This window comes from Aquarana catesbeiana, linkage group LG01 (genome assembly GCF_042186555.1).
Source record: "Aquarana catesbeiana isolate 2022-GZ linkage group LG01, ASM4218655v1, whole genome shotgun sequence".
Taxonomy (NCBI): Eukaryota; Metazoa; Chordata; class Amphibia; order Anura; family Ranidae; genus Aquarana; species Aquarana catesbeiana.
In genome coordinates, this window is record NC_133324.1 from 991,229 (window position 1) to 1,016,949 (window position 25,721).

The 25,721-nt window shown below is 56.7% G+C and overlaps 1 protein-coding gene across 1 annotated transcript in view; it reads left to right on the forward strand.

Annotated features, from left to right (window-relative positions):
- The first annotated feature begins 17,498 nt into the window (after nt 1-17,498).
- Nucleotides 17,499-25,721, forward strand: part of LOC141129314 (rho-related BTB domain-containing protein 2-like) — a 33,685-nt gene continuing 25,462 nt past the window's right edge. Inside the window, exons 1-2 of the mRNA XM_073617269.1 lie at nt 17,499-17,696; nt 17,812-17,915. Of these exons, the coding sequence (XP_073473370.1) occupies nt 17,505-17,696; nt 17,812-17,915 (296 nt within the window). The 5' untranslated portion in view covers nt 17,499-17,504. The remainder of the gene's footprint in view (nt 17,697-17,811; nt 17,916-25,721) is intronic.

A 25,721-nucleotide genomic window follows, 5' to 3' on the forward strand; every position in this document is an offset into this window, starting at 1 on the left:
CCCCCCCCTCCTCCCCTTCCCCCCAACTGTCATGTCCCTCCCCTTCCCCCCAACTGTCATGTCCCTCCCCTTCCCCCCAACTGTCATGTCCCCTCCCCTTCCCCCCAACTGTCATGTCCCCCCCTCCTCCCCTTCCCCTCAACTGTCATGTCCCCCCTCCTCCCCTTCCTCCCAACTGTCATGTTCCTCCTTCCTCCCAACTGTCATGTCCCCCCCCCTCCTCCCCTTCCTCCCAACTGTCATGTCCCCCCCCCTCCTCCCCTTCCCCTCAACTGTCATGTCCCCCCCTCCTTCCCTTCCTCCCAACTGTCATGTCCCCCCCTCCTTCCCTTCCTCCCAACTGTCATGTCCCCCCTCCTTCCCTTCCTCCCAACTGTCATCTCCCCCCCTCCTCCCCTTCCTCCCAACTGTCATCTCCTCCCAACTGTCATGTCCCCCCTCCTTCCCTTCCTCCCAACTGTCATGTCCCCCCCCCTCCTTCCCTTCCTCCCAACTGTCATGTCCCCCCCCCTCCTTCCCTTCCTCCCAACTGTCATGTCCCCCCCTCCTTCCCTTCCTCCCAACTGTCATGTCCCCCCCCTCCTTCCCTTCCTCCCAACTGTCATGTCCCCCCTCCTTCCCTTCCTCCCAACTGTCATGTCCCCTTCCTCCCCTTCCCCCCAACTGTCATGTCCCCCCCTCCTCCCCTTCCTCCCCTTCCTCCCAACTGTCATCTCCTCACCCCTGTCAAGCCCCCCCCTCCTTCCCTTCCTCCCAACTGTCATGTCCCCCCCTCCTTCCCTTCCTCCCAACTGTCATGTCCCCCTCCTCCCCTTCCTCCCAACTGTCATGTCCCCCTTCCTCCCAACTGTCATGTCCCCTTCCTCCCCTTCCCCCCCAACTGTCATGTCCCCCCCTCCTCCCCTTCCCCCCAACTGTCATGTCCCCCCCCTCCCCCCCTTCCTCCCACCTGTCATGTCCCCCCCCTCCTTCCCTTCCTCCCAACTGTCATCTCCCCCCCTCCTTCCCTTCCTCCCAACTGTCATGTCCCCCCCCTCCTTCCCTTCCTCCCAACTGTCATCTCCCCCCCTCCTCCCCTTCCTCCCAACTGTCATCTCCTCCCAACTGTCATGTCCCCCCCTCCTTCCCTTCCTCCCACCTGTCATGTCCCCCCCTCCTCCCCTTCCTCCCAACTGTCATGTCCCCCTCGTTCCCTTCCTCCCAACTGTCATGTCCCCCTTCCTCCCAACTGTCATCTCCCCCCTCCTCCCCTTCCTCCCAACTGTCATGTCCCTCCCCCCTCCTCCCAACTGTCATGTCCCCCCCCTCCTCCCCTTCCTCCCAACTGTCATGTCCCTCCCCCTCCTCCCAACTGTCATGTCCCCCCCTCCTCCCCTTCCTCCCAACTGTCATGTCCCCCCCCTCCTCCCCACTATCATGTCCCCCCTCCTCCCCTTCCCTCCCAACTGTCATGTCCCCCCCTCCTCCCCTTCCCTCCCAACTGTCATGTCCCCCCCTCCTCCCCTTCCCTCCCAACTGTCATGTCCCCCCCTCCTCCCCTTCCCTCCCAACTGTCATGTCCCCCCCTCCTCCCCTTCCCTCCCAACTGTCATGTCCCCACCTCCTCCCCTTCCCTCCCAACTGTCATGTCCCCCCCTCCTCCCCTTCCCTCCCAACTGTCATGTCCCCCCCTCCTCCCCTTCCCTCCCAACTGTCATGTCCCCCCCTCCTCCCCTTTCTCCCAACTGTCATGTCCCCCCTCCTCCCCACTATCATGTCCCCCCCTCCTCCCCTTTCTCCCAACTATCATGTCCCCCCTCCTCCCAACTGTCATGTCCCCCCCTCCTCCCCTTTCTCCCAACTATCATGTCCCCCCTCCTCCCAACTGTCATGTCCCCCCTCCTCCCAACTGTCATGTCCCCCCCTCCTCCCCTTCCTCCCAACTGTCATGTCCCCCCCTCCTCCCAACTGTCATGCCCCCCCTCCTCCCAACTGTCATCTCCCCCAACTGTCATCTCCCCCCCTCCTCCCCTTCCTCCGAACTGTCATGTCCCCCCCTCCTCCCCTTCCTCCCAACTGTCATGTCCCCCCCTCCTCCCCTTCCTCCCAACTGTCATCTCCCCCCCCTCCTCCCCTTCCTCCCAACTTTCATCTCCTCCCACCTGTCATGTCCTCCCAACTGTCATTCCCCCCCTCCTAGCCCTTCCTCCCACCTGTCATGTCCTCCCAACTGTCATTCCCCCCCCCTCCTAGCCCTTCCTCCCACCTGTCATGTCCTCCCAACTGTCATTCCCCCCCCTCCTAGCCCTTCCTCCCAACTGTCATCTCCTCCCACCTGTCATGTCCCCCCCTCCTTCCCTTCCTCCCAACTGTCATGTCCCCCCTTCCTCCCAACTGTCATGTCCCCCCTCCTTCCCTTCCTCCCAACTGTCATGTCCCCCCCTTCCTCCCAACTGTCATCTCCCCCCCTCCTTCCCTTCCTCCCAACTGTCATCTCCTCCCACCTGTCATGTCCCCCCCTCCTCCCCTTCCTCCCAACTGTCATGTCCCCCCCCCTCCTCCCCTTCCTCCCACCTGTCATGTCCCCCCCCCTCCTCCCCTTCCTCCCACCTGTCATGTCCCCCCTTCCTTCCCTTCCTCCCAACTGTCATGTCCCCCCCTCCTTCCCTTCCTCCCAACTGTCATGTCCCCCCCTCCTTCCCTTCCTCCCAACTGTCATGTCCCCCCCTTCCTCCCAACTGTCATGTCCCTTCCTCCCAACTGTCATGTCCCCCCCTCCTTCCCTTCCTCCCAACTGTCATCTCCCCCCTCCTCCCCTTCCTCCCAACTGTCATCTCCTCCCAACTGTCATGTCCCCCCCTCCTTCCCATCCTCCCAACTGTCATGTCCCCCCCTCCTTCCCTTCCTTCCAACTGTCATGTCCCCCCCCTCCCCTCCCAACTGTCATGTCCCCCCCTCCTCCCCACTGTCATGTCCCCCCCCTCCTCCCCTTCCTCCCAACTGTCATGTCCCCCCCTCCTCCCCACTATCATGTCCCCCCCCTCCTCCCCTTCCCTCCCAACTGTCATGTCCCCCCCTCCTCCCCTTCCCCCCAACTGTCATGTCCCCCCCTCCTCCCCTTCCCCCCAACTGTCATGTCCCCCCTCCTCCCCTTCCTCCCAACTGTCATGTCCCCCCTCCTCCCCTTCCTCCCAACTGTCATGTCCCCCCTCCTCCCCTTCCCCCCAACTGTCATGTCCCCCCTCCTCCCCTTCCTCCCAACTGTCATGTCCCCCCCTCCTCCCCACTATCATGTCCCCCCCCCTCCTCCCCTTCCCTCCCAACTGTCATGTCCCCCCCTCCTCCCCTTCCCCCCAACTGTCATGTCCCCCCTCCTCCCCTTCCTCCCAACTGTCATGTCCCCCCTCCTCCCCTTCCTCCCAAATGTCATGTCCCCCCTCCTCCCCTTCCCTCCCAACTGTCATGTCCCCCCCTCCTCCCCTTTCTCCCAACTATCATGTCCCCCCTCCTCCCAACTGTCATGTCCCCCCCTCCTCCCCTTTCTCCCAACTATCATGTCTCCCCTTCCTCCCAACTGTCATGTCCCCCCCTCCTCCCCTTCCTCCCAACTGTCATGTCCCCCCCTCCTCCCCTTCCTTCCAACTGTCATGTCCCCCTCCTCCTCCCCTTCCCTCCCCAACTGTCATGTCCCCCCTCCTCCCAACTGTCATGTCCCCCCTCCTCCCCTTCCTTCCAACTGTCATGTCCCCCTTCCTCCCAACTGTCATGTCCCCCCATCCTCCCCTTCCTTCCAACTGTCATGTCCCCCCTCCTCCCAACTGTCATGTCCCCCCCTCCTCCCCTTCCTTCCAACTGTCATGTCCCCCCTCCTCCCAACTGTCATGTCCCCCCCTCCTCCCCTCCTCCCAACTGTCATGTCCCCCCTCCTCCCAACTGTCATGCCCCCCCTCCTCCCAACTGTCATCTCCCCCCTTCCCCCCCAACTGTCATCTCCCCCCCTCCTTCCCTTCCCCCCAACTGTCATGTCCCCCCCTCCTCCCCTTCCCCCAACTGTCATGTCCCCCCTCCTCCCCTTCCTCCCAACTGTCATCTCCCCCCCTCCTTCCCTTCCTCCCAACTGTCATCTCCCCCCCCTCCTCCCCTTCCTCCCAACTTTCATCTCCTCCCACCTGTCATGTCCTCCCAACTGTCATTCCCCCCTCCTAGCCCTTCCTCTCAACTGTCATCTCCTCCCACCTGTCATGTCCCCCCCTCCTTCCCTTCCTCCCAACTGTCATGTCCCCCCCTCCTTCCCTTCCTCCCAACTGTCATGTCCCCTTCCTCCCAACTGTCATGTCCCCCTTCCCCCCCAACTGTCATCTCCCCCCCTCCTCCCCTTCCTCCCAACTGTCATCTCCCCCCCCTCCTCCCCTTCCTCCCAACTGTCATCTCCTCCCAACTGTCATGTCCCCCCTCCTTCCCATCCTCCCACCTGTCATGTCCCCCCCCTCCTCCCCTTCCTCCCAACTGTCATGTCCCCCCCTCCTTCCCTTCCTCCCAACTGTCATGTCCCCCTTCCTCCCAACTGTCATGTCCCCCTCCTCCCCTTCCTCCCAACTGTCATGTCCCCCCTCCTCCCCTTCCCCCCCAACTGTCATCTCCTCCCCTTCCTCCCAACTGTCATGTCCCTCCCCCTCCTCCCTTCCTCCCAACTGTCATGTCCCCCCCTCCTCCCCTTCCTCCCAACTGTCATGTCCCTCCTCCCCTTCCTCCCAACTTTCATGTCCCTCCTCCCCTTCCTCCCAACTGTCATGTCCCTCCCCTTCCTCCCAACTGTCATGTCCCCCCCTCCTCCCCTTCCTCCCAACTGTCATGTCCCCCCTCCTCCCCTTCCTCCCAACTGTCATGTCCCCCCCTCCTCCCCACTATCATGTCCCCCCCCTCCTCCCCTTCCATCCCAACTGTCATGTCCCCCCCCTCCTCCCCTTCCCCCCAACTGTCATGTCCCCCCTCCTCCCAACTGTCATGTCCCCCCTCCTCCCCACTATCATGTCCCCCCTCCTCCCCTTCCCTCCCAACTGTCATGTCCCCCCCTCCTCCCCTTCCTCCCAACTGTCATGTCCCCCCTCCTCCCAACTGTCATGTCCCTCCTCCTCCCCTTCCTCCCAACTGTCATGTCCCCCCCTCCTCCCCACTATCATGTCCCCCCCTCCTCCCCACTATCATGTCCCCCCCTCCTCCCCTTCCCTCCCAACTGTCATGTCCCCCCTCCTCCCCTTCCCTCCCAACTGTCATGTCCCCCTCCTCCCCCACTGTCATGTCCCCCCCTCCTCCCCTTCCCTCCCAACTGTCATGTCCCCCCTCCTCCCCTTCCTCCCAACTGTCATGTCCAACCCCCTCCCCTTTCTCCCAACTATCATGTCCCCCCTCCCCTTTCTCCCAACTATCATGTCCCCCCCTCCCCTTCCTCCCAACTGTCATCTCCTCCCACCTGTCATGTCCCCCCCTCCTCCCCACTATCATGTCCCCCCCTCCTCCCCTTCCTCCGAACTGTCATGTCCCCCCCTCCTCCCCTTCCCCCCAACTGTCATGTCCCCCCCTCCTCCCCTTCCCCCCAACTGTCATGTCCCCCCCTCCTCCCCTTCCCCCAACTGTCATGTCCCCCCCTCCTCCCCTTCCCCCCAACTGTCATGTCCCCCCCTCCTTCCCTTCCCCCCAACTGTCATGTCCCCCCCTCCTTCCCTTCCCCCAACTGTCATGTCCCCCCTCCTCCCCTTCCTCCCAACTGTCATCTCCCCCCCTCCTCCCCTTCCTCCCAACTGTCATCTCCCCCCCCTCCTCCCCTTCCTCCCAACTTTCATCTCCTCCCACCTGTCATGTCCTCCCAACTGTCATTCCCCCCCTCCTAGCCCTTCCTCCCAACTGTCATCTCCTCCCACCTGTCATGTCCCCCCCTCCTTCCCTTCCTCCCAACTGTCATGTCCCCCCCCTCCTTCCCTTCCTCCCAACTGTCATGTCCCCCCCTCCTTCCCTTCCTCCCAACTGTCATGTCCCCCACCTCCTCCCCTTCCTCCCAACTGTCATGTCCCCCCCTCCTCCCCACTGTCATCTCCTCCCAACTGTCATGTCCCCCCCTCCTCCCCTTCCTCCCAACTGTCATGTCCCCCCCTCCTTCCCTTCCTCCCAACTGTCATGTCCCCCCCTCCTTCCCTTCCTCCCAACTGTCATGTCCCCCCTCCTCCCCTTCCTCCCAACTGTCATCTCCTCCCACCTGTCATGTCCCCCCCTCCTTCCCTTCCTCCCAACTGTCATGTCCCCCCCTCCTTCCTTCCTCCCAACTGTCATGTCCCCCCCTCCTCCCCTTCCTCCCAACTGTCATCTCCTCCGAACTGTCATGTCCCCCCCTCCTTCCCTTCCTCCCAACTGTCATCTCCTCCCACCTGTCATGTCCCCCCCTCCTCCCCTTCCTCCCACCTGTCATGTCCCCCCCTCCTTCCCTTCCTCCCAACTGTCATCTCCTCCCAACTGTCATGTCCCCCTTCCTCCCAACTGTCATGTCCCTCCCCCTCCTCCCCTTCCCCCCACCTGTCATGTCCTCCCTCTCCCCTTCCCCCCACCTGTCATGTCCCCCCCTCCTCCCCTTCCTCCCAACTGTCATGTCTCCCCTTCCTCCCAACTGTCATGTCCCCCCCTTCCTCCCACCTGTCATGTCCCCCCCTCCTCCCCTTCCTCCCACCTGTCATGTCCCCCCCTCCTCCCCTTCCTCCCACCTGTCATGTCCCCCCTCCTCCCCTTCCTCCCAACTGTCATGTCCCCCCCTCCTCCCCTTCCTCCCAACTGTCATGTCCCCCCTTCCTCCCAACTGTCATGTCCCCCCTTCCTCCCAACTGTCATGTCCCCCCTTCCTCCCAACTGTCATGTCCCCCCCTCCTCCCCTTCCTCCCACCTGTCATGTCCCCCCCTCCTCCCCTTCCTCCCACCTGTCATGTCCCCCCCTCCTCCCCTTCCTCCCACCTGTCATGTCCCCCCTCCTCCCCTTCCTCCCAACTGTCATGTCCCCCCCTCCTCCCCTTCCTCCCAACTGTCATGTCCCCCCTTCCTCCCAACTGTCATGTCCCCCCTTCCTCCCAACTGTCATGTCCCCCCCTCCTCCCCTTTCTCCCAACTGTCATGTCCCCCCTTCCTCCCAACTATCATGTCCCCCCCTCCTCCCCTTCCTCCCAACTGTCATGTCCCCCCCTCCTCCCCTTCCTCCCAACTGTCATGTCCCCCCTCCTCCCCTTCCTCCCAACTGTCATGTCCCCCCCTCCTCCCCTTCCTCCCAACTGTCATGTCCCCCCCTCCTCCCCTTCCTCCCAACTGTCATGTCCCCCCTCCTCCCCTTCCTCCCAACTGTCATGTCCCCCCCTTCTTCCCAACTGTCATGTCCCCCCTCCTCCCCTTCCTCCCAACTGTCATGTCTCCCCTTCCTCCCAACTGTCATGTCACCCCCTCCTCCCCTTCCAACTGTCATGTCCCCTCCTCCTCCCATTCCTCCCAACTGTCATGTCCCCTTCCCCCAACTGTCATGTCCCCCTCCTCCCCTTCCTCCCAACTGTCATGTCCCCCCTTCCTCCCCTTCCTCCCAACTGTCATGTCCCCCCTTCCTCCCCTTCCTCCCAACTGTCATGTCCCCCCTTCCTCCCAACTGTCATGTCCCCCCTTCCTCCCAACTGTCATGTCCCCCCTTCCTCCCAACTGTCATGTCCCCCCTTCCTCCCAACTGTCATGTCCCCCCCTCCTCCCCTTCCTCCCAACTGTCATGTCTCCCCTTCCTCCCAACTGTCATGTCCCCCCCTCCTCCCCTTCCTCCCAACTGTCATGTCCCCCCTCCTCCCCTTCCTCCCAACTGTCATGTCCCCCCTCCCCTTCCTCCCAACTGTCATGTCCCCCCTCCCCTTCCTCCCAACTGTCATGTCCCCCCTCCCCTTCCTCCCAACTGTCATGCCCTTCCTCCTCCCTTTCCCCCCAACTGTCATGTCCCCCCTCCTCCCCTTCCCTCAACTGTCAATTCCCCCCTCCCCTTCCTCCCAACTGTCAATTCCCCCCTCCCCTTCCTCCCAACTGTCAATTCCCCCCTCCCCTTCCTCCCAACTGTCAATTCCCCCCTCCCCTTCCTCCCAACTGTCATGTCCCCCCTCCCCTTCCTCCCAACTGTCATGACCTTCCTCCTCCCTTTCCCCCCAACTGTCATGTCCCCCCCTCCTCCCCTTCCCAACTGTCATGCCCTTCCTCCTCCCCTTCCTCCCAACTGTCATGTCCCCCCTTCCTCCCAACTGTCATGTCCCCCCTTCCTCCCAACTGTCATGTCCCCCCCTCCTCCCCTTTCTCCCAACTGTCATGTCCCCCCTTCCTCCCAACTATCATGTCCCCCCCTCCTCCCCTTCCTCCCAACTGTCATGTCCCCCCTCCTCCCCTTCCTCCCAACTGTCATGTCCCCCCCTCCTCCCCTTCCTCCCAACTGTCATGTCCCCCCCTCCTCCCCTTCCTCCCAACTGTCATGTCCCCCCCTCCTCCCCTTCCTCCCAACTGTCATGTCCCCCCCTTCTTCCCAACTGTCATGTCCCCCCTCCTCCCCTTCCTCCCAACTGTCATGTCTCCCCTTCCTCCCAACTGTCATGTCTCCCCTTCCTCCCAACTGTCATGTCACCCCCTCCTCCCCTTCCAACTGTCATGTCCCCTCCTCCTCCCATTCCTCCCAACTGTCATGTCCCCTTCCCCCAACTGTCATGTCCCCCTCCTCCCCTTCCTCCCAACTGTCATGTCCCCCCTTCCTCCCCTTCCTCCCAACTGTCATGTCCCCCCTTCCTCCCCTTCCTCCCAACTGTCATGTCCCCCCTTCCTCCCCTTCCTCCCAACTGTCATGTCCCCCCTTCCTCCCAACTGTCATGGTCCCCCTTCCTCCCAACTGTCATGTCCCCCCTTCCTCCCAACTGTCATGTCCCCCCTTCCTCCCAACTGTCATGTCCCCGCTTCCTCCCAACTGTCATGTCCCCCCTTCCTCCCAACTGTCATGTCCCCCCTTCCTCCCAACTGTCATGTCCCCCCTTCCTCCCAACTGTCATATCCCCCCTTCCTCCCAACTGTCATGTCCCCCCTTCCTCCCAACTGTCATGTCCCCCCCTTCCTCCCAACTGTCATGTCTCCCCTTCCTCCCAACTGTCATGTCCCCCCCTCCTCCCCTTCCTCCCAACTGTCATGTCCCCCCTCCCCTTCCTCCCAACTGTCATGTCCACCCTCCCCTTCCTCCCAACTGTCATGTCCCCCCTCCCCTTCCTCCCAACTGTCATGTCCCCCCTTCCTCCCAACTGTCATGTCCCCCCTCCTCCCCTTCCTCCCAACTGTCATGTCCCCTTCCTCCCAACTGTCATGTCCCCCTCCTCCCCTTCCTCCCAACTGTCATGTCCCCCCTCCTCCCCTTCCTCCCAACTGTCATGTCCCCCCTTCCTCCCAACTGTCATGTCCCCCCCTCCTCCCCTTCCTCCCAACTGTCATGTCTCCCCTTCCTCCCAACTGTCATGTCCCCCCCTCCCCCCCTTCCTCCCAACTGTCATGTCTCCCCTTCCTCCCAACTGTCATGTCCCCCCTCCTCCCCTTCCTCCCAACTGTCATGTCCCCCTCCTCCCCTTCCTCCCAACTGTCATGTCCCCCCTCCTCCCCTTCCTCCCAACTGTCATGTCCCCCCTCCTCCCCTTCCTCCCAACTGTCATGTCCCCCTCCTCCCCTTCCTCCCAACTGTCATGTCCCCCCTCCTCCCCTTCCTCCCAACTGTCATGTCCCCCCCTCCTCCCCTTCCTCCCAACTGTCATGTCCCCCCCTTCCTCCCAACTGTCAAGTCCCCCCTCCCCTTCCTCCCAACTGTCATGTCCCCCCTCCCCTTCCTCCCAACTGTCATGCCCTTCCTCCTCCCTTTCCCCCCAACTGTCATGTCCCCCCTCCTCCCCTTCCCTCAACTGTCATGCCCCCCCTTCCTCCCAACTGTCATGTCCCCCTTCCTCCCAACTGTCATGTCCCCCCCCCCTTCCTCCCAACTGTCATGTCTCCCCCTCCTCCCCTTCCTCCCACCTGTCATGTCCCCCCCCTCCTCCCCTTCCTCCCAACTGTCATGTCCCCCCCTCCTCCCCTTCCTCCCAACTGTCATGTCCCCCCCTCCTCCCCTTCCTCCCAACTGTCATGTCCCCCCTTCCTCCCAACTGTCATGTCCCCCCTTCCTCCCAACTGTCATGTCCCCCCTTCCTCCCAACTGTCATGTCCCCCCTTCCTCCCAACTGTCATGTCCCCCCTCCTCCCAACTGTCATGTCCCCCCCTCCTCCCCTTCCTCCCAACTGTCATGTCCCCCCCTCCTCCCCTTCCTCCCAACTGTCATGTCCCCCCCCTCCTCCCCTTCCTCCCAACTGTCATGTCTCCCCTTCCTCCCAACTGTCATGTCACCCCCTCCTCCCCTTCCAACTGTCATGTCCCCTCCTCCTCCCATTCCTCCCAACTGTCATGTCCCCTTCCCCCCCTTCCTCCCAACTGTCATGTCCCCCCTTCCTCCCAACTGTCATGTCCCCCCTTCCTCCCAACTGTCATGTCCCCCCTTCCTCCCAACTGTCATGTCCCCCCTTCCTCCCAACTTTCATGTCCCCCCTTCCTCCCAACTGTCATGTCCCCCCTTCCTCCCAACTGTCATGTCCCCCCTTCCTCCCAACTGTCATGTCCCCCCTTCCTCCCAACTGTCATGTCCCCCCTTCCTCCCAACTGTCATGTCCCCCCTTCCTCCCAACTGTCATGTCCCCCCTTCCTCCCAACTGTCATGTCCCCCCTTCCTCCCAACTGTCATGTCTCCCCTTCCTTCCAACTGTCATGTCTCCCCTTCCTCCCAACTGTCATGTCTCCCCTTCCTCCCAACTGTCATGTCTCCCCTTCCTCCTCCCCTTCCTCCCAACTGTCATGTCCCCCCCCCTCCTCCCCTTCCTCCCAACTGTCATGTCCCCCCTTCCTCCCAACTGTCATGTCTCCCCTTCCTTCCAACTGTCATGTCTCCCCTTCCTTCCAACTGTCATGTCTCCCCTTCCTCCCAACTGTCATGTCTCCCCTTCCTCCCAACTGTCATGTCTCCCCTTCCTCCCAACTGTCATGTCTCCCCTTCCTCCCAACTGTCATGTCTCCCCTTCCTCCCAACTGTCATGTCCCCCCTTCCTCCCAACTGTCATGTCCCCCCTTCCTCCCAACTGTCATGTCCCCCCTTCCTCCCAACTGTCATGTCCCCCCTTCCTCCCAACTGTCATGTCCTCCCTCTCCCCTTCCCCCCACCTGTCATGTCCCCCCTCCTCCCCTTCCTCCCAACTGTTATGTCCCCTCCTCCTCCCCTTCCAACCAACTGTCATGTCCCCCCTTCCTCCCAACTGTCATGTCCCCCCTCCTCCCCTTCCTCCCAACTGTCATGTCCCCCCTTCCTCCCAACTGTCATGTCCCCCCTTCTCCCCTTCCTCCCAACTGTCATGTCCCCCCTTCCTCCCAACTGTCATGTCCCCCCTTCCTCCCAACTGTCATGTCCCCCCTCCTCCCCTTCCTCCCAACTGACATGTCCCCCCTTCCTCCCAACTGTCATGTCCCCCCCTCCTCCCAACTGTCATGTCCCCCCCTCCTCCCCTTCCTCCCAACTGTCATGTCCCCCCTTCCTCCCAACTGTCATGTCCCCCCTTCCTCCCAACTGTCATGTCCCCCCCTCTTCCCAACTGTCATGTCCCCCCCTCTTCCCCTTCCTCCCAACTGTCATGTCCCCCCCTCCTCCCCTTCCTCCCAACTGTCATGTCTCCCCTTCCTCCCAACTGTCATGTCCCCCCCTCCTCCCCTTCCTCCCAACTGTCATGTCTCCCCTTCCTCCCAACTGTCATGTCCCCCCCTCCTCCCCTTCTTCCCAACTGTCATGTCCCCCCTCCTCCCCAACTGTCATGTCCCCCCTTCTTCCCAACTGTCATGTCCCCCCCTCCTCCCCTTCCTCCCAATTGTCATGTCTCCCCTTCCTCCCAACTGTCATGTCTCCCCTTCCTCCCAACTGTCATGTCACCCCCTCCTCCCCTTCCAACTGTCATGTCCCCTCCTCCTCCCCTTCCCCCAACTGTCATGTCCCCCTCCTCCCCTTCCTCCCAACTGTCATGTCCCCCCTTCCAACCGTCATGTCCCCCCTTCCTCCCCTTCCTCCCAACTGTCATGTCCCCCCTTCATCCCAACTGTCATGTCCCCCCTTCCTCCCCTTCCTCCCAACTGTCATGTCCCCCCCTCCTCCCCTTTCTCCCAACTGACATGTCCCCCCCTCCTCCCTTTTCTCCCAACTGTCATGTCCCCCCCTCCTCCCTTTTCTCCCAACTGTCATGTCCCCCCCTCCTCCCCTTCCTCCCAACTGTCATGTCTCCCCTTCCTCCCAACTGTCATGTCCCCCCCCTCCCCCCCTTCCTCCCAACTGTCATGTCTCCCCTTCCTCCCAACTGTCATGTCCCCCCTCCTCCCCTTCCTCCCAACTGTCATGTCCCCCCTCCTCCCCTTCCTCCCAACTGTCATGTCCCCCCTCCTCCCCTTCCTCCCAACTGTCATGTCCCCCCTCCTCCCCTTCCTCCCAACTGTCATGTCCCCCCCTCCTCCCCTTCCTCCCAACTGTCATGTCCCCCCCTTCCTCCCAACTGTCAATTCCCCCCTCCCCTTCCCCCAACTGTCATGTCCCCCCTTCCTCCCAACTGTCAATTCCCCCCTCCCCTTCCCCCAACTGTCATGTCCCCCCTCCACTTCCTCCCAACTGTCATGTCCCCCCTCCCCCCTTCCTCCCAACTATCATGTCTCCCCTTCCTCCCAACTGTCATGTCCCCCCTCCTCCCCTTCCTCCCAACTGTCATGTCCCCCCCTCCTCCCCTTCCTCCCAACTGTCATGTCCCCCCCTCCTCCCCTTCCTCCCAACTGTCATGCCCTTCCTCCTCCCTTTCCTCCCAACTGTCATGTCCCCCCTCCCCCCCTTCCTCCCAACTGTCATGTCTCCCCTTCCTTCCAACTGTCATGTCCCCTCCTCCCCTTCCCCTCCACCTGTCATGCCCCCCCTCCTCCCCTTCCCCCCACCTGTCATGCCCCCCCCTCCTCCCCTTCCTCCCAACTGTCATGCCCCCCCCTCCTCCCCTTCCTCCCAACTGTCATGTCCCCTCCTCCTCCCATTCCTCCCAACTGTCATGTCCCCCCTCCTCCCCTTCCTCCCAACTGTCATGCCCTTCCTCCTCCCTTTCCTCCCAACTGTCATGTCCCCCCCCCTTCCTCCCAACTGTCATGTCCCCCCCTCCTCCCCTTCCTCCCAACTGTCATGTCCCCCCTCCTCCCCTTCCTCCCAACTGTCATGTCCCCCCCTCCTCCCCTTCCTCCCAACTGTCATGCCCTTCCTCCTCCCTTTCCTCCCAACTGTCATGTCTCCCCTTCCTTCCAACTGTCATGTCTCCCCTTCCTTCCAACTGTCATGTCTCCCCTTCCTTCCAACTGTCATGTCTCCCCTTCCTTCCAACTGTCATGTCTCCCCTTCCTTCCAACTGTCATGTCTCCCCTTCCTCCCAACTGTGATGTCTCCCCTTCCTCCCAACTGTCATGTCTCCCCTTCCTCCTCCCCTTCCTCCCAACTGTCATGTCCCCCCCCTCCTCCCCTTCCTCCCAACTGCCATGCCCCCCCCCTCCTCCCCTTCCTCCCAACAGTCATGTCCCCCCCTTCCTCCCAACTGTCATGTCCCCCCTTGCTCCCAACTGTCATGTCCCCCCCTCCTCCCCTTCCAACCAACTGTCATGTCCCCCCCTCCTCCCCTTCCTCCCAACTGTCATGTCACCCCCTCCTCCCCTTCCAACTGTCATGTCCCCTCCTCCTCCCCTTCCAACCAACTGTCATGTCCCCCCTTCCTCCCAACTGTCATGTCCCCCCTCCTCCCCTTCCTCCCAACTGTCATGTCCCCCCTTCCTCCCAACTGTCATGTCCCCCCTTCTCCCCTTCCTCCCAACTGTCATGTCCCCCCTTCCTCCCAACTGTCATGTCCCCCCTTCCTCCCAACTGTCATGTCCCCCCTTCTCCCCTTCCTCCCAACTGTCATGTCCCCCCTCCCCCCCTTCCTCCCAACTGTCATGTCCCCCCTCCCCCCCTTCCTCCCAACTGTCATGTCCCCCCTCCTCCCCTTCCTCCCAACTGTCATGTCCCCCCTCCTCCCCTTCCTCCCAACTGTCATGTCCCCCCCCTCCCCTTCCTCCCAACTGTCATGTCCCCCCCTCCCCTTCCTCCCAACTGTCATGTCCCCCCTCCCCTTCCCCCCAACTGTCATGCCCTTCCTCCTCCCTTTCCTCCCAACTGTCATGTCCCCCCCTCCTCCCCTTCCCCCAACTGTCATGTCCCCCCCTCCTCCCCTCCTCCCCTTCCAACCATCATGTCCCCCCCTCCTCCCCTTCCCCCAACTGTCATGTCCCCCCCTCCTCCCCTTCCAACCATCATGTCCCCCCCTCCTCCCCTTCCAACCAACTGTCATGTCCCCTCCTCCTCCCCTTCCAACCAACTGTCATGTCCCCCCTTCCTCCCAACTGTCATGTCCCCCCTCCTCCCCTTCCTCCCAACTGTCATGTCCCCCCTTCCTCCCAACTGTCATGTCCCCCCTTCTCCCCTTCCTCCCAACTGTCATGTCCCCCCTTCTCCCCTTCCTCCCAACTGTCATGTCCCCCTTCCTCCCCTTCCTCCCAACTCTCATGTCCCCCCTTCCTCCCAACTGTCATGTCCCCCCTTCTCCCCTTGCTCCCAACTGTCATGTCCCCCCTCCTCCCCTTCCTCCCAACTGTCATGTCCCCCCTCCCCCCCTTCCTCCCAACTGTCATGTCCCCCCTTCTCCCCTTCCTCCCAACTGTCATGTCCCCCCTCCTCCCCTTCCTCCCAACTGTCATGTCCCCCCCTCCTCCCCTTCCTCCCAACTGTCATGTCCCCCCTCCCCTTCCTCCCAACTGTCATGTCCCCCCTCCCCTTCCTCCCAACTGTCATGTCCCCCCTCCCCTTCCCCCCAACTGTCATGCCCTTCCTCCTCCCTTTCCTCCCAACTGTCGTGTCCCCCCCTCCTCCCCTCCTCCCCTTCCAACCATCATGTCCCCCCCTCCTCCCCTTCCAACCAACTGTCATGTCCCCCCTCCTCCCCTTGCTCCCAACTGTCATGTCCCCCCCTCCTCCCCTTGCTCCCAACTGTCATGTCCCCCCTTGCTCCCAACTGTCATGTCCCCCCTTGCTCCCAACTGTCATGTCCCCCCCTCCTCCCCTTCCTCCCAACTGTCATGTCCCCTCCTCCTCTCCTCCTCCCCTTCCAACCATCATGTCCCCCCCTCCTCCCCTTCCAACCAACTGTCATGTCCCCCCCTCCTCCCCTTGCTCCCAACTGTCATGTCCCCCCTTGCTCCCAACTGTCATGTCCCCCTTTGCTCCCAACTGTCATGTCCCCCTTTGCTCCCAACTGTCATGTCCCCCCTTGCTCCCAACTGTCATGTCCCTCCCCTTCCTCCCGCCTGTCATGGTCCCCCCCTCCTCCTCTTCCTCCTGGCTGTCATGGTCCCCCCCCTCCTCCTCTTCCTCCTGGCTGTCATGGTTCCCCTTCTTTATGATTTCATGATCCCCCCCTACCCCACCCCTTTCCTGGGCTGTCGTCCTCTCCCCTCCCTCCCTTTCTTTTCCTGGGCTGTCGTCTTTCCCCCCCCCCTTTTTTTCCTGGGCTGTCGTCTTTCCCTCCCCCCCCCCCCTTTTTTTTCTGGGCTGACAACTTTTCCCTCCTCCCCTTTTTTCCTGGGCTGGCGCCTTTCCCCCCCCCCCCTTTTTTTCCTGGGCTGACTACTTTCCCTCCCCCTTTTTTTTCCTGCCTCCCCCCCCCCCCCTTTTTTTCCTGGGCTGGCGTCTTTTCCCTCCCCCCTTTTTTTCCTGGGCTGGCGTCTTTTCCCTCCCTCCTCTCTTTTTTTTTTTCCTGGGCTGGTGTCTTTTCCCTCCCCCCCCTTTTTTTCTTGGGCTGTCGTCTTTTCCCTCCCCCCCCCCTTTTTTTCCTGGGCTGGCGTCTTTTCACTCCCCCCCCCCCCTTTTTTTCTTGAGCTGTCGTCTTTTCCCTTCCCCCCCCTTTTTTTCCTGGGCTGTCGTCTTTTCCCTCCCCCCCCCTCCTTTTTTTTCCTGTGCTGGCGTCTTTTCCCTTCCCCCTCCCCTTTTTTTTTCTTGGGCTGGCGTCTTTTCACTCCCCCCCCCCCCCCCTTTTTTTCCTGGGCTGGCGTCTTTTCACTCCCCCCCCCCCCCCCACTTTTTTTCCTGGGCTTGCGTCTTCCCCCCCCCCCTTTTTTTCCTTAGCTGTCGTCTTTTCCCTCCCCCCCCTTTTATTCCTGGGCTGGCGTCTTTTCACTCCCCCCCCCCCCCCCCTTTTTTTCCTGGGCTGGCGTCTTTTCACTCCCCCCCCCACTTTTTTTCCTGGGCTTGCGTCTTCCCCCCCCCCTTTTTTTCTTGGGCTGTCGTCTTTTCCCTCCCCCCCCCTTTTATTCCTGGGCTGGCGTCCTTTCACTCCCCCCCCCCCCCCTTTTTTTCCTGGGCTGGTGTTTCCCCCCCCTTTTTTTCTTGGGCTGTCGTCTCCCCCCCCCCCTTTTTTTCCTGGGCTGGCGTCTTTTCACTCCCCCCCCCCCCACACTTTTTTTTCCTGGGCCTGCGTCTTCCCCCCCCCCCCTTTTTTTTCTTGGGCTGTCGTCTTTTCCCTCCCCCCCCCCCCCCTTTTTTTCCCTGGGCTGTCGTCTTTTCCCTTCCCCCCCCCTTTTTTTCCTGGGCTGTCATGGTCCCCCTTGCTCCTGGTGTCATCCGCCTGCCCCCCCCACCCCTTTCTCCTCCGACTGTCATGGTCCCCCGCCTTTTTGCTCTTGATTGTCATGACCCGCCTCCTTCCTCCCGGCTGTCATGTTACCCCCCCCCTCTTCTCGGGTGTGATGTCCCCCCTCCCTCTTTTCTGGAATGTACGATGGGAGTGGGAGCAGTGAGGGGGAAGGATTAGACTGGGAAGGGCATGTAATGAACATCCCCGAGTCTGGTGTGGCCGGTCCTGGCGGTCGCTGTGGGGGGTCCCGGAGGTCGTTGTGGCCGGTCCCGGCGGTCGCTGTGGGGGGTCCCGGAGGTCGCTGTGGGGGGTCCCGGAGGTCGTTGTGGCCGGTCCCGGCGGTCGCTGTGGGGGGTCCCGGAGGTCGTTGTGGCCGGTCCCGGCGGTCGCTGTGGGGGGTCCCGGAGGTCGTTGTGGCCGGTCCCGGCGGTCGCTGTGGGGGGTCCCGGAGGTCGCTGTGGGGGGTCCCGGAGGTCGTTGTGGCCGGTCCCGGCGGTCGCTGTGGGGGGTCCCGGAGGTCGCTGTGGGGGGTCCCGGAGGTCGTTGTGGCCGGTCCCGGCGGTCGCTGTGGGCGGTCCCGGCGGTCGCTGTGTGTACATCAGATTTCTAAGGCGCCTCTCTAACACGTCCCGTCTCTCCGCAGACTCATCTTCATGGATATAGACTTGGACTATGAGCGCCCCAATGTCGAGACCATCAAATGTGTGGTAGTCGGGGACAACGCGGTGGGGAAGACGCGGCTGATCTGCGCCCGTGCCTGTAATGCCACCCTCACCCAGTACCAGCTCCTGGCTACCCACGTCCCCACCGTGTGGGCCATCGACCAATACCGCGTCTGCCAGGAGGTAAGATGGAGGATCATGTTGGGGCGCTCTACATTACCCTGTGTGGGAGGAGCCTAATTACAGGGATGTGTTAGAAATGTCTGCAGACCATCGATTGTTGGTTTCCTATTCTCAGGTTCTGGAGCGATCCCGCGATGTGGTGGACGAGGTCAGCGTCTCCCTACGGCTCTGGGACACCTTCGGGGACCATCACAAGGACCGGCGATTCGCCTACGGGAGGTGAGCAGCGTGGGAATAACCCGGCTTGTTCACCATGAGAAGGTTTTATGACATAAAGAAGGATGGGGCTGTCCCTATAGTCCTCCATACAGTCCTTTACATCCCTCTCTGTCCCTATAGTCCTCCATACAGTCCTTTACATCCCTCTCTGTCCCTATAGTCCTCCATACAGTCCTTTACATCCCTCTCTGTCCCTATAGTCCTCCATACAGTCCTTTAAATCCCTCTCTGTCCCTATAGTCCTCCATACAGTCCTTTACATCCCTCTCTGTCCCTATAGTCCTCCATACAGTCCTTTACTTCCCTCTCTGTCCATATAGTCCTCCATATAGTCCTCTATACAGTCCTTTACATCCCTCTCTGTCCCTATAGTCCTCCATACGGTCCTTTACATCATATAGTCCTGCATACAGTCCTTTACATCCCCCTTTGTCCCTATAGTCCTCCATACAGTTCTTTACATCCCTCTCTGTCCCTATAGTCCTCCCATATAGTCCTCTACATCCCCCTCTGTCCATACAGTCCTTTACATCCCTCTCTGTCCCTATAGTCCTCCCATATAGTCCTCTATACAGTCCTTTACATCCCCCTCTGTCCATACAGTCCTTTACATCCCTCTCTGTCCCTATAGTGTTCCATACAGTCCTTTACATCCCTCTCTGTCCATTATAGTCCTCCATATAGTCCTCTATACAGTCCTTTACATCCCCCTCTGTACATACAGTCCTTTACATCCCTCTCTGTCCATATAGTCCTCCATACAGTCCTTTACATCCCTCTCTGTCCCTATAGTGTTCCATACAGTCCTTTACATCCCTCTCTGTCCATATAGTCCTCCATACAGTCCTTTACATCCCTCTCTGTCCCTATAGTGTTCCATACAGTCCTTTACATCCCTCTCTGTCCATACAGTCCTTTACATCCCTCTCTGTCCATATAGTCCTCTATACAGTCCTTTACATCCCTCTCTGTCCATACAGTCCTCCATACAGTCCTTTACATCCCTCTCTGTCCATACAGTCCTCCATACAGTCCTTTACATCCCCTCTGTCCATACAGTCTTTTACATCCCTCTCTGTCCATACAGTCCTCCATACAGTCCTTCCTTCTCACTAGTTCTCCTCCCGCTGTATAGACCAGTACACGGGTCTGTTGTGCTGGCCAGGAGCGGGGGAGGGATGGCGTCTCGTTAAGTTTATCATCTGTATATTACAGCCGTGTTATCCCCTCCCCATCCCCCATCTCATACATGGGGGATCTATAATGGTCAGTGTAGACCTGGTGAGGTCAACTATCTTGATATGGGAACCTCAGGTGCCGCCTATGTTCATTATCTGAGACTGCCGACATGATACAGGAGAAATGAAGGGTCTGTCATTGTTATCATAGGTGTATTTTATATGATGGAGACAGAATATCAACCAAAAATCCAGAAAAATCACACAATACAAATGTTATAAATGGAGTTGCAGTTCAGTAAATAAAATAAGTATTTGCTCCCCTTAGTAGTTGGTGGAGAAACCCTTGTTGGTGATCACAGAGGTCAGACGTTTCTTGTAGGTGGTGATCAGGTTTGCACACATCTCAGGAGGGATTTTGGTCCACTCTACTTTACAGATCTTCTCTAAATCCTTAAGGTTTCTTGGCTGTCTCTTGGCAACTCGAAGTTTCAGCTCCTCCATACATTTTCTATAGGATTAAGGTCTGGAGACTGGCTAGGCCACTCCATGATTTTAATGTGCTTCTTCTTGAGCCACTCCTTTGTTGCCTTGGCGGTATGTTTTGGGTCATTGTCATGCTGGAAGACCCATCCATGACCCATCTTCAGTGTTCTGGCTGAAGGAAGAAGGTTCTCATCCAAGATTTTACAATACATGGCCCCGTCCATTGGCCCCTCGATGCGGCAAAGTCGGCCTGAACCTTTATCAGAGAAACAGCCCCAAACCATCATGTTTCCACCTCCGTGTGTGACTGTAGGGATGGGGTGTGACTGTACGGATGATGTGACTGTAGGGATGGTGTTCTTAGGGTCATAGTCAGAATTTTTCTTCCTTCAAACACGGCGAGTCGAGTTAATTTCAAAGAGACCTTAATTTTGGTCTCCTCTTACCACAGCACTTTCTCCCAATCCTTCTTTGAATCATTAGGTATTCATTGGCCAACTTCAGATGGGCCTGTACATGTGCCTTGCGGGTGCTGTAGGATTTCAATCCATGGCGGTGTATTGTGTTACCAATGGTTTGTTTGGTGACTGTGGTCCCAACTGCCTTGAGATCCTTCCCAAGTTCCTCCCATGTAGTTCTGGGCTGATCCCTCACTTTTCTCATGACCATCCTCACCCCATGAGGGAAACCTTCCATGGAGCTCCAGACCGAGGGCGATTGATGGTTATTTTGTATTTGTGAATAATCGCTCCAACAGTTGTCTCCTTCTCACCAAGCTTCTTGCTGATGGTCTTGTAGCCCATTCCAGCCTTGTGCAGGTCTACAATCTTCTCCCTGACGTCCTCTGACAGATCTTTGGTCTTCCCCATGATGGTGAGGATTGGATGGAAGAAAGAGATTCTGTGGACAGGTGTCTTTTATACACATAACGAGTTGTTAGGAGAACCTTCTTACATTGACAGGACTAATCTGTGGACCACATGAGCACCTCCTGTAGCCAGTCTGTGGGAGCCTGGAGGAATAAACTTTTCCTTCAGAGGAGACTTAGTTGGGCAGAGGGAGAAGTGAATGGTAGACTGTTGGCTCAGATAGTAAGGTCTCAATCCAACCCCACACACGTCCCGGCTTTAATGAATGGAGAGGGGGAGTTTATCAACCAGACTAGTCCTATCGTATTCCACCTCTAAGTCCTACTATCAGGATTTATATACTTCTAGGGTAGATTATACGTTAGCCGAGTTATCTATTTATCTGGCTACCATTCATCTACCGGCCCTCTCAATGGAAGAGAGGGAGACTCTCAACGCTCCACTTATTCTATTGGAGTTGGAGAGTGCAGTGGCTAGTTTTTTCTAATTTCAAAGCTCCAGGGACTGACTGTCTCCCTAATAGAGATTTATAAAAAATATAATGGGGAGATGCTGCCTGCCCTTCTTAATACATTAAATGAGGCTTGCCATCTAGGTAGGCTTCCAGACACTATGGGTCAATCTGTTTATAATAGTTATACCTAAAAAAAAAAACCCAACAAAAAAACCTGTTACATCCTGAATCCTATAGACCAGTGATGGTGAACCTTGGCACCCCAGATGTTTTGGAACTTCATTTCCCACAATGCTCATCCACTCTGCAGTGTAGTGAAGCATCATGGGAAATGTAGTTCCAAAACATCTGGGGTGCCAAGGTTCACCATCACTGCTATAGACCCATCTCCTTACTGTCAACAGATGTTAAAATTCTTGCCAAAGTAGTCGCTACCAGATTAAATAAGGTTATTAAACATGTTATTCACTCAGATTAGGTAGGATTTATGCCCAATATGTCAACGGCAGTTAATATTAGACGTGCATATTTAAATATGCAGGTTCCGGCCCCAGATCGTCCAAATTGTGCCTTTTTGGCACTGGATGCCATAAAGGCCTTCGATTAGTGTTGTATGGCCTTACCTATGGGCCATTCTGGAAAAAAATTTGAGCTTGGCTCTATCTTTTTCCAATGGGTATGGTTGTTGTATGCAGCTCCCATGGCTTCAATTAGGGTTGATGGCCTCCAATCTTCTAGTTTCAGACTTTGACGGGGGACTAGGCAGGGGTGCCCATTGCCCCCCCCCCCCCCCCCCGCTCTTTGCTCTAGCCATAGAGCCCTTGGCTTGTCTTTTATACGGGCTTCATCTGACGTTACCGGTCTGATTAGGGGAGATATGGAGGAAAGGGTATCGCTATATGCAGACAATCTTCTTCATCTAACTAATCTGCTCATCTTTACCGGCAGTAATGAAATATGGTTAAGGAGTTTGGTAGGGTTAGGCATAAATTGGGAGAAGTCCATGTTGATGGCCTTTAGGTCTCCCCCAGGACCCACTACCATCTTCACTTTCTTAGGGTTGTGTCTTCTATAAAATATTTGGGGATAGCTATTTCTGATTCCCCTCAGACGTATATTGTAGATAACGCACGTCCACTACTCCCTAGATTTCAAGACCAAATCTGGAATAAGCTCCCTCTCTCGTTAATAGGCCGTATTCATCGAATTAAGATGATATGGAGGCCTCAGCTTCTGAATCTCTTACATAATGCTCCGATCTGGATACCTTTTTTACAGATTTTTACTAAGATTAATAGTATATTTAGGCGTTTAATATGGAAACGCCCCGTATTAAATTGGAGACTCTTCAACATCCCAAAAATGCGGGTGGACTGGCAGTTCCTAACCCAAGGATGTATTTCTTTCCATCACAAATACAGCATTTTGCTGGATGGGAGCTCCAACAGTTACCCCTTCCTGCTTGACGATTATTTTCCTATGCATTTAAGGGTCGGTCACCATGTTCTAGACGGGGGCAAGAGGGGGTGTTTTGTCTGCTGATATGCCCACCTGTAAGTTATTGTGTAAAATATGGAATACAGTCCAAAAAAATGATGGGCATTTCGTACCCCACTAAATATAATCCGATATGGGATAATGATGGACTTCCCCCAACTTTCAGTTCTTAGAGGTTTTCAGAGGTGGGAAAAATCAGGAATAACAATTTTAGTTCAGCTGTAGAACGGTCTACTTAAGTCCTTTTTGAAGAGTTAAAGGGGAGAGTTTTCTCTTAAGAATCAAATTTGATTTTATCAATTCCTCAAGTTGAGACATGCATGCTCCGTTTTCATCTGCTGAGATTTTCTTTCCCCCTACCCCTATTTTTGACAAGATCGTACAAGCAAGGTTAACAAAAGGTCTTACCTCTGTTACATACAGTGGGGCAAAAAAGTATTTAGTCACCACCAATTGTGGAAGTTCTCCCACTTAAAAAGATGAGAGAGGCCTGTAATGGTCATCATAGGTAGACCTCAACTATGAGAGACAAAATGTGGAAACAAATCCAATCACATTGTCTGATTTTTGAAAGAATTTTTTTGCAAATTATGGTGGAAAATAAGTATTTGGTGAATATGAAAAGCTCATCTCAATACTTTGTTATATCTCCTTTGTTGGGAATGACAGAGGTCAAACGTTTTCTGTAAGTCTTCACAAGGTTGTCACACACTGTTGCTGGTATGTTGGCCCATTCCTCCATGCAGATCTCCTCTAGAGCAGTGATGTTTTGGGGCTGTCGCTAGGCAACACGAACTTTCAACTCCCTCCAAAGGTTTTCTATGGGGTTGAGATCTGGAGACTGGCTAGGCCACTCCAAGACCTTGAAATGCTTCTTACGAAGCCACTCCTTTGTTGCCTGGGTGGTGTGTTTGGGATCATTGTCATGCTGAAAGACCCAGCCACGTTTCATCTTCAATGCCCTTGCTGATGGGAGGAGGTTTGCACTCAAAATCTCACGATACATGGCCCCATTCATTCTTTCATGTATACGGATCAGTCGTCCTCTTCCCTTTGCAGAGAAACAGCCCCAAAGCATGATGTTGCCACCCCCATGCTTCACAGTAGGTATGGTGTTCTTTGGTTGCAACTCAGCATTCTCTCTCCTCCAAACACAATGAGTTGTGTTTCTACCAAACAGTTCTACTTTGGTTTCATCTGACCATATGACATTCTCCCAATCCTCTTCTGGATCATCCAAATGCTCTCTAGCAAACCTCAGATGGGCCCGGACATGTACTGGCTTAAGCAGGGGGACACGTCTGACACTGCAGGATCTGAGTCCCTGGCGGCGTAGTGTGTTACTGATGGTAGCCTTTGTTACGTTGGTCCCAGCTCTCCGCAGGTCATTCACTAGGTCCCCCCCGTGTGGTTCTGGGATTTTTGCTCACCGTTCTTGTGATCATTTTGACCCCACGGGGTGAGATCTTGTGTGGAGCCCCAGATCGAGGGAGATTATCAGTGGTCTTGTATGTCTTCCATTTTCTAATTATTGCTCCCACAGTTGATTTCTTCACACCAAGCTGCTTGCCTATTGCAGATTCAGTCTTCCCAGCCTGGTGCAGGTCTACAATTTTGTTTCTGGTGTCCTTCGACAGCTCTTTGGTCTTCACCATAGTGGAGTTTGGAGTGTGACTGTTTGAGGTTGTGGACAGGTGTCTTTTATACTGATAACAAGTTCAGACAGGTGCCATTAATGCAGGTAATGAGTGGAGGACAGAGGAGCCTCTTATAGAAGAAGATACAGGTCTGTGAGAGCCAGAAATCTCGCTTGTTTGTAGGAGACCAAATACTTATTTTCCACCATCATTTACAAATAAATTCTTTCAAAAATCAGACAATGTGATTGGATTTGTTTCCACATTTTGTCTCTCATAGTTGAGGTCTACCTATGATGACCATTACAGGCCTCTCTCATCTTTTTAAGTGGGAGAACTTGCACAATTGGTGGTGACTAAATACTTTTTGGCCCCACTGTATACTGGTGTTTCTATTGAACTTTTCCATACGCTCCAGGGCCAGATAGGAACAGGATTTGGGTCCCATCCCGGAAGAGGTCTGGGAAGATGTTTTCCGGTCTCTGCCTCGGGTATCCCTCTCTCCATTAGACTGACCCAGAGCTTTATAAAAAATATAGTGTAGCGCTATAATGATAAACAGCAAAACAACTGTGATAATCAATAACATTTTAAACCAATTGGGTGAATTAACAAAAAGATTAACAATAAATTATATATATATTAAGATTACAATACAAAGATTTTGTATTCTGTACACATCAATATTTGGGGCCGCCGCCGTTGTTTTACATGTAACCGCTCATCAAGTGACCACATGCAAGGAGAGCGTATGGCCGAACCCGGACACAGATGGTATGTATCCGGGGACAACGTACCTGCACAGTTTCTGGCTGCAGCTAATCGGACAGTTTTATATTTGGCCATAGCACAGAACGCAGCTGAGTCCAGAGGCTGTGAACACAGCAGATTGTGCACCCATGTGAATGCAGTCTTATTGATTGGTTCTGTGTGCTGGTGGAAGGTCTGAGTCGTGGACAGATATATGGCTGGGAGACGCATGATGAAAAGTCAGATAAAGGACCCCCCCCCCCCAGAATCTGAACTGACAAAGAGGAACCCATACTGAAAAGTCAACTAAAACTCCCAAGAGAACATTCTCAGAATCTGAACTGACAATGAGGAACCCATACAGAAAAGTCAGACTTTGGAGGGCATCTCTGGGGGTTTTTATCTGACTTTACTTTCTGTTCCCTACTGTCAGCTCCAACTCAGGATGTCTCTGAGGGGTTTTAGCTGACCTTTCAGTATGGGTTACCAGTTTGTCTGTTCAGACTTTGGAGGACATCTCTGGATATTTTTAATTTGAGCAGGCAAATGGGGTAACCCATACTGAAAGGTCAGATAAAACCTCCCAGAGAATTCCTCAGTCAGAGCTGACAGTGGGGAACACCTAAAGAAAAGTCAGATAAAAAACACCCAAAGACGTCCCCCAGAATCTGAACTGACGATGGGGTAACCCATACTGAAAGGTCAGATAAAACCTCCCAGAGAAGTCCTCAGTCAGAGCTGACAGTGGGGAACACCTAAAGAAAAGTCAGATAAAAAACACCCAAAGACGTCCCCCAGAATCTGAACTGACGATGGGGAACCCATACTGAAAAGTCAGATAAACCCCCCAGAGATGTCCTCTAGAATCTGAGCTGACAGTGGGCAACACATACCGAAACCTCAGATAGAAACACCCAAAGACATCCCCCCAGAAT